This window comes from Thunnus maccoyii, chromosome 7 (genome assembly GCF_910596095.1).
Source record: "Thunnus maccoyii chromosome 7, fThuMac1.1, whole genome shotgun sequence".
NCBI lineage: Eukaryota > Metazoa > Chordata > Actinopteri > Scombriformes > Scombridae > Thunnus > Thunnus maccoyii.
The window spans coordinates 11,882,455-11,891,376 of record NC_056539.1 but is presented as its reverse complement, the minus strand read 5'-3'; the positions used below and the strand labels follow the sequence as shown (position 1 = coordinate 11,891,376).

Genomic DNA, 8,922 nt, shown 5'->3' with positions numbered 1-8,922 from the left:
TTTGTGTGGCGTTTACATCCTCCAACACTTGCTTTGTCTTTTATAAGCTATGCAGTTCATCAGACTCTTTCCAATGGACTGTTTGCAGAGCATCTGAACCAAAATCTACCTTTAAATAATGTATTAGCTAATATTTACAGCTGAAGACTTCATGCATTATTTTAAGAATCCTTTATTAATGACTTATTGACATTTGTAATTGCGGATGACTCACTAACTTTTGATGATTTCTTATTAGTAAGTAAAAAATTCATGACCTTGCATGAATGACATCATAAACATTTGTAACTGTAGACTTCAGCTTTTTAGAAAGTTAGATCTGTTGACCTTTGTTAAAGACCTACTTAGATTTATAACTGCATACTTCATGGTATATTGGCAAATGAGAACCTAGTGGATATTTACACAGGACTTACTGATGTAACTTCAGACTTGATCCTTTATTAGAAAGTAAAATCAGTTATTTGAAAATTCTGTTAATCTTCCATTTGTAGACCAGAGAATAATAATCAGATTTGCCATTCTCATCAGATTTCCAGTTTTACTAATTTGTCCTAGACATGTCAGAACATGAAGCAGAAATTTTTGCAGACCTGCATTAAGTTGGCAGTACCCTCAGCCTGACACCTGGGTGTCTCAAGTATTTTTTTTTTTTTAATCTTGAACTCTATGACCACATCCTCTCTGCAATAGGAATTTGCAGCTTGTGATATCTCTGGCTTATGGTATCTTTGCTTGTGGTTCTGGTAACTCAGCAGTGTGAAGCACATTATGTGATAAGTATGTGGTCAGTTTTAACACTTCAATCTTTCTCATGAATCTGTTCTTCCTCCTTCATTTCGTTCGCCATTTGCATTTCACATTTTATATAAATTTCACTTTCAGTATCTATTTTGTTCAATCTAGGCCTGTTTGGACCTTCTTCTCCTTGCTTACTGTTTGTGGATAATATTAAACCACACCAAGTTAACTAATTTGCAAATTTACATGGACATGTGCACCAAATATATATTATAACATTTCACCTTCTATAATAGGAAATGTTACTTATGAATTTGGGTAAATGCATGTAATTTAGTTTTGTTTTATTTATTCTGTTTCAATGTGGTCAAGATTTATTTTGCAAGAGAAACCTGAGTACAAATTATATATACTATACACTGACTAAAACATTCATAAATATTTTTTTTTTTTAAAAAGGAGAATGAATGAGCACCACCTATTTTACAAGGACCACCTTAGTGGATGGAATACATTGTGGACATAAATAATTGGACAGAAATGAAACACATGACTATCAGTGACGTTTGTCTCTGCCTGAATCAACGCTAAGCTCCATTTAATAAGTTAACAATATACTGACAACAGGAGATTTGTGTTTTGTGCTACTGCAATTGTGTACATTTCATAGGCCTATTCATTATTACAGTTAAGAAATCCCCAGGTCTGATCCCACTTTTATTATAACTGGGATAATTTAGACATTATTAAAGCTGTCTATTTCACCTATCTGAAAGTGACTTTAGAGACAGAACCATGTCAGTACAGTGATGCAGAGACAAGTTTGTGGACAATGTTTCTATGATCAGGTGGGTGGGACTATTTTTCCAATAAAGTTAGGTTAAAGAAATTTGGGTTTGCTCAAAATCAAGCTGCATTGCTGTGGTGCGATTTTTTCTAAAATTATGATGTTGATGACATGTAAGTGGATAATGTAGCTTGGTTGCACTCACCTAACCTTCACCTGTGACAAAATTAAGCTGCATCGTTGTAGTGCAAAGTGTGACTGTCCTGGTTTTATTACAGTCAACCTGCAGTTTGTCTCCTTGTACAGACCAGATACAGATACATGCAAGTTATTTGCTTTTCCTTTTACATTGCACTTTGAGAAGTGGCTAAAACTGGATTTTTGTCAAATTTGTGTGTTTGAATATATAGTCTGTTTGAATATTGCAAAGATGGAAAGAATATTAAGCATAATCTCTATACTACAAGCAAAGTGGATAGTAGAGTCAGAAAAGGTTGATTAAAAGAACCTGGCCTGTAAGAAACCTGCTGGGGCCTCCTGTCTATGCAGCTTGGTTAGAAAATGCTACATTAAAAAAGGAAATTAAACGTGGTATCTGAAATAACACTTTTATTTTGAATTTTGGTATTTCAGTGAATAATAAAATAGTGATAGAACAATTTGAGACACAACAACATCCTCATATTACGTTTAAGCAAAACTTTGGTCAAGATTGCTACTCATAATGTTTTGTGCCTTTGAGAATCGTATTGATCCAGGGGAGATGTTTTGATATGTCCACATAGACGTTGGGTACATCTGGGTATTTACAGTTCTTGTACTTGTTGAAAGACACAACACCAACTGCCATATCATTGCACACCAGAGGACCACCAGAATCACCCTGTTAGGAAGAAGTATCATCATTTATTTGGCTATTATTCAATTAAAGATGGTTGCACCATTTTAAGACTAGAAACCAATTGAGGTCAGAAAACACACCTGACAGAATCCTTTGTTTGTACCATATCCACCTGCACAGATAACATTGGCAGGAAGACCAGGCCATTTCTCCTTACAGACTTGCAGGTTAATGATCGACACATCCACCTCTCTCAGCTCATCAACAGTGCCACCACCAGTTCTCGTGGCACCCCATCCAGCTACATGACATGTTACGTTTTCTTTTATGTCCATTTCAGATTTTGGAAGTTGAATTGTTTGTACTCGGTTGTTCAATTGAGCTTTCCGTGCCAGCTGGAGACACAAAATCAGAAAGGAAAATAAAACAATAGTAATCTAAATATAATAAAATTCTTCTTTTCCGGCATCAGATTTCAGATTAACAAACAGTTGTTGGAATATGGAGCTGATTAATCATTTAGGTTGTTGTTTACATGTTACAAGCAGCGATTGTTGCCCTCAACAGTTGTAATGTTGTGTGTTTTTGCTATTTTGGCAGTGGCACTTTTACATTTACCTTAAATAGCAATTTAATGGATGGATTAAGCCAAAAACACCATTTGACTTTGTGGTGTTCAGTTCAGTTCAGAAGCTGCTCACTGACACTCCTCTCTGTTTTTAGCCATGCCAGTGGTATGGCTGTATGGCAATAAGATGAGCCAGTTCCAGGCCTCTGGTATTGTGCATATTCACTCACTGACATGGCTTACTGGGACATTGAATTGAATGGAGCCATCGTTAATGTTATTATTTACAACTGTGTTTTTCCTGCTTTGACAAATCAAAATGTCTGACATAAAAAGGGAATATTGTACTATATTGTGTTGATATTATGACCCTTTTTTCTGATTTCGTCTCTTACCTTATGGTTGATATTGCTGGCAACAGCAAACACACGTAAAAAGTAATAGAACCTTATAGACTTTAATCAAACTTAAATGCAGATAAATTTGACCACCAAAATGTATGATTTCACCCGAGGCTATTGCTTCAAATGAGTATATACATACCTTAAGGAGCATGATGTCATTACCATTTCCTTCATTCACAAAAGCTGGGTGTTTGTATCTCTGTTTGATGTCTCTTCTTTCATGATCAGCCCTCCTGAGATTGTGGGTGCCGAGAACAATGCTTGTAAGTTCCCTGGGTGAGTGATCATTGAGAGGTTGTCAGTACATTTCATAAATTTCTTTCTAAAAAACAGCAAAAGAAAACAATAAAAACAATGGTTTATAGAAAGTTGAAGTCCATTGTAATTCATATTGACATGAATTAAGATTTCTTTAAAAGGGAAAGGTAACTCACAATCGGTCACAGTGGGCAGCAGTTACTACAAAGTCCTCAGTGATGAGGAATCCTCCACATACATGACCATTGTTGTTCTGCACCGAGGCCATATACAGCAGTGAGTTCTCCTTGGCCTTTTCCCCATGTATGATTTCGCTCCCACGTGCTTAAAAGTTTAACAGAAAATCTGATTTAGGTTAAGGCTCCATTAAAAGGCTGGAGAATAATGAACCAATTTGGTAATCTTACCTAGACATGTCAGAACATGACAAAGCAGAAATTTGTGCAGACGATGCATCTTTCCAGCAGGAGAATTAACTTCACCATCCTAGGTAGACCCTTTTATACAGCATTGCTGTATGTCCTCACTGTTGGCAACTGTGATTAGCATCTTGATTTCTATAACCACATCCTTTAACAATGCAAGTTTGCGAGTTGCACAGTGATATTATCTTTGCATTATCTTCTTTGCTCATAGCACTTGTGGCACAACAGCCTGAATTATGTATTGACGTTACCACAGTCTGTCATGTTAATCTATTCTTCACACTTTTATGTCATCCATCATTCATTTTTGTTTTTCTTTTTGTATTGAGGAGACATTCAACCTCTTGATTCAGTTCATTCTGGGCCTTTTTAGACCTCCTTCCCTCATTGTTTACGATTATTACTTAACCACATTTAGATTCTTAAGTGTGGTAATCATAATTTTTGTTACAGTCAGTTAGGTTAAAGAAATTTGGGGGTAGCATTTGGAGTGTCCAGTCAGTTATCAGGGAGCACTGACCACCCCTCTTGCTCTGCTGTGGAAATATAGCCAATTGCTAAAATGAAGATGATGATGAGTAGCACTTACGTAGTGTAGCCTTGTGACAAAATCAAGCTGCAGTGGTTTGGTGCAAAGTGTGACTGTCCTGGTTTTATTAGGGCTGACCAGTATTATGTGGGCATGTCAGAAGTTACTCATTCTACATCAAATGTACACATTTTGTAGATATATTGTTGGAAGAAGGACCTTTGAATAGTTTTTATTAACTTAAATATTATTTGTGTCCTCTCATACTGACAGAAACAAAACATGGCATTTGAAATGAGTTTTTATTTTGAATTTTGGTTGAAGAGCAAATAGTGAACAACAACACCTCCATATTACAATAGAAGCATGCTGAGGCAAAACTTTATGATCATTGCATTTCTTTTTAAGAGCAAATACTGAAAGAGCGACTCAGACACAACTGCGCCGCTCAAACAGAATAAAGGCATGCTGAAGCAAAACTTTATGGAAGATCATTGCATTTCTTTTTAAGAGCAAATACTGAAAGAGCGACTCAGACACAACTGCGCCGCTCAAACAGAATAAAGGCATGCTGAAGCAAAGTAAGACTGTATGATTGTTACATTTAGCAGTTCTTTTCCGTGACAATCTTATTGATCCAGGAAACGTGTTTTGATATGTCTGTAAAGACGTTGGGTACATCTGGGTAGTCACAGTCGAAGTTCCTATTGAAAGACACAACACCAACTGCCATCCCATTGCACACCAGAGGACCACCAGAATCACCCTGTTGGGAAGAAGTATCATAATTTGTTTGCTCATCGTTTAATTAAATGTTTGTACCATTTTAAGACTAGAAACCAGTTGCCATTTTCTTTTAGAGAACAGAAAACACACCTGGCAGAATCCTTTGTCTGTACCATATCCACCTGCACAGATAATATTGTGAGGAATATTGACAGGCCATCTCTTCCTACAGACTTCTGGGTTAATGATCGACACATTCACCTCTCTCAGCTCATCAACAGTGCCACCACCAGTTCTCACGTAACCCCATCCAGCTACAAGACACATTTGGTTTTCCTGAAGGTCGATATCAGAACTTGGAAGTGGAATCGGTTGTATGCTTTTGCCCAGTTGAACTCCTCTAGACAGCTGGAGACACAAAATCAGAAAGTAAATTTAAAAGACTGGCAATCTGTCTGAACACGACCATAATCTTTATCAGACTTCACTTATACAATTGCCAGATGTCAGAGCTGATGATTCATTTAAATTAAGGTAGATAGGTTTTAATATTAAATTATTGCAATGCTGGGACATTGTTATTCAATACTGTTTTAGGCTCTACCACCACCTTTTACATTTACCCTCATGGAAAATAATGCTTAATTTTTGTATTGATTTCTTGAACCAAATTTATTTTAACATAACTTAAAAGGAAATAATTTGATTAAAAAAATGCAACATGTCATGAGAAACAACTGGGTTGTATGAAAATCTACTTACTTTGAGGAGCATGATGTCATTCCCATATGCAATATTTTCATAAGATGGATGTTTGTATTTCTTCACAATTTTTATCCTTCTCCTGCCAGCCTTTCTGAGATTGTGGGTGCCAAGAACAACATTTGTAGGATTCCTGAATAAAATGCAATTATCAGATTGTCAACAACAAAACACAGCAGAAAATCAGATCAGATTTTACTAATTACATGAATAATATATTGTTTAAAGAGGGAAAAGTAGCTCACACGTCACAGTGCGCAGCTGTGAGTACAAAGTCTTCACTGATGAGGACTCCTCCACATATATGACTTCCATAGCTCTGTACCGAGGCCATATACAGCAGGGAGTTCTCTGGGGCCTTTTCCCCATGTATGATTTCACTCCCAAGTGCTAAAAATATATGAAGAAAATTAAAATGAGTTAAGTGAGATGAAATGAGAATGAGATAAGTTACATGCTGTAGAAAAGATTGTGCAATCTTACCATTTTGTCCGAGGCACATTAAGACATGAAAAAGCAGAATCTTGCGCAGAACATACATTGTGTCTGCAGCAAACTCAACTTGTTGTCTTGAGGCTGTCAAACACACCCTTTTTAAACAGCAGAATTTGATCTGGACTGTGTGATTTCCATCTATCTTGATATCTAACCACATCCTTTGAGAAATGCAAGCTGACAAAGCACAGACGTAACTTTAACACTGTGTCTCACATGAATGCATTTTTCCTACTCTTTCATGTCAACCTTTTTGGTGTCAAGGACCCCCAAATTTATACACATTAGGCCACTGACCTATATCTGATAAGATGTAGTTTCAGGGATCCCCCTGACCCAGGTAGTCAACCAGGCCAGCGAGATCATTGAAATTTAAACAATTGCAGCTTCAGAACCTATACAACTGGTCCATAACCAAAAGGTCAACCCAGGTCTACAATGACCCCACCCACCCCTTCACTCATTATTCCAGCTGTTGCCATCTGGCAGGAGACTCAAGGTCCCACTAGCCAGGAAAAATGGGTACAGGAAGTCATTTGTGCCCTCTGCTGTGGCCTTTCTAAACAGAGACATAATAAAGTAACCCGTTTTTCACCAATAAAGAGTGGTTGTACAATGTCAGTGACCTTTCCATGTGATTTCTGGTGTCAAACTTTTTTCTTTTTTTTGCTGCTTGCGTGGACATCAATTCAAGAAGGCCACCAAACGAACCCCATGGGCCATTAGTTGACCTTGGCAACATGAAAAATTCTTAACTAAGCACCATTAGGGTCCCAAAAAACAGGTTGCAAAAAAATGCCATGCAGGTACATGGGAACCTATTTCTCCTGCTCGACTAATATGTCTCTATCACCAATACCTTTGCCAACATGGAGTCTATGTTAGTGCTGCTATGCAGTAGCCATAGTATGTACATAAAGTCAATAAAGAGAACTCTCTTGCACCCTTGTGGTATTATTTCTATTGATATTGCCATGCCAGGTGAGTCTGACATGGGTAATACTCTACCACTTTCTATTAGGCACCCTTCATGAAGGCACCCTTCCTGTTTTTGTATTCTTTTGCATTATGTAAAGCACTTTGAATTTCCCTGTGTATGAAATGTGCTCCATAAACAAACTTGCCTTGGCTTGCCCAATGGTTAATATATCTACATATTTATTCTTGCTTTATAAGTTGTTAAGTTATCAGTTGTTTGTCATTAATAAAAGCGAAAGTTTCACTGTCAGATTGTGAAAAAGCTATTTGTGTGGCGTTTACATCCTCCAACACTTGCTTTGTCTTTTATAAGCTATGCAGTTCATCAGACTCTTTCCAATGGACTGTTTGCAGAGCATCTGAACCAAAATCTACCTTTAAATAATGTATTAGCTAATATTTACAGCTGAAGACTTCATGCATTATTTTAAGAATCCTTTATTAATGACTTATTGACATTTGTAATTGCGGATGACTCACTAACTTTTGATGATTTCTTATTAGTAAGTAAAAAATTCATGACCTTGCATGAATGACATCATAAACATTTGTAACTGTAGACTTCAGCTTTTTAGAAAGTTAGATCTGTTGACCTTTGTTAAAGACCTACTTAGATTTATAACTGCATACTTCATGGTATATTGGCAAATGAGAACCTAGTGGATATTTACACAGGACTTACTGATGTAACTTCAGACTTGATCCTTTATTAGAAAGTAAAATCAGTTATTTGAAAATTCTGTTAATCTTCCATTTGTAGACCAGAGAATAATAATCAGATTTGCCATTCTCATCAGATTTCCAGTTTTACTAATTTGTCCTAGACATGTCAGAACATGAAGCAGAAATTTTTGCAGACCTGCATTAAGTTGGCAGTACCCTCAGCCTGACACCTGGGTGTCTCAAGTATTTTTTTTTTTTAATCTTGAACTCTATGACCACATCCTCTCTGCAATAGGAATTTGCAGCTTGTGATATCTCTGGCTTATGGTATCTTTGCTTGTGGTTCTGGTAACTCAGCAGTGTGAAGCACATTATGTGATAAGTATGTGGTCAGTTTTAACACTTCAATCTTTCTCATGAATCTGTTCTTCCTCCTTCATTTCGTTCGCCATTTGCATTTCACATTTTATATAAATTTCACTTTCAGTATCTATTTTGTTCAATCTAGGCCTGTTTGGACCTTCTTCTCCTTGCTTACTGTTTGTGGATAATATTAAACCACACCAAGTTAACTAATTTGCAAATTTACATGGACATGTGCACCAAATATATATTATAACATTTCACCTTCTATAATAGGAAATGTTACTTATGAATTTGGGTAAATGCATGTAATTTAGTTTTGTTTTATTTATTCTGTTTCAATGTGGTCAAGATTTATTTTGCAAGAGAAACCTGAGTACAA

General features: G+C 36.6%; 2 protein-coding genes across 2 annotated transcripts; both read right to left on the bottom strand.

Moving 5' to 3' along the window:
* Positions 1–2,187: 2,187 nt before the first annotated feature.
* Positions 2,188–4,055, bottom strand: LOC121900177 (duodenase-1-like). Its single transcript, XM_042416232.1, has 5 exons — positions 4,007–4,055; positions 3,776–3,923; positions 3,481–3,613; positions 2,510–2,764; positions 2,188–2,411 (listed from the first exon to the last, which is right to left on the bottom strand). The coding sequence occupies exons 1-5, from the start codon at positions 4,053–4,055 to the stop codon at positions 2,244–2,246; spliced, it is 753 nt and encodes a 250-aa protein (XP_042272166.1). The 3' UTR covers positions 2,188–2,243.
* Positions 4,056–4,841: 786 nt separating this feature from the next.
* On the bottom strand, positions 4,842–7,768 carry LOC121900176 (duodenase-1-like). Its single transcript, XM_042416231.1, has 5 exons — positions 6,525–7,768; positions 6,287–6,431; positions 6,042–6,174; positions 5,430–5,687; positions 4,842–5,319 (listed from the first exon to the last, which is right to left on the bottom strand). The coding sequence occupies exons 1-5, from the start codon at positions 6,694–6,696 to the stop codon at positions 5,158–5,160; spliced, it is 870 nt and encodes a 289-aa protein (XP_042272165.1). The 5' UTR covers positions 6,697–7,768; the 3' UTR covers positions 4,842–5,157.
* Positions 7,769–8,922: the final 1,154 nt, after the last annotated feature.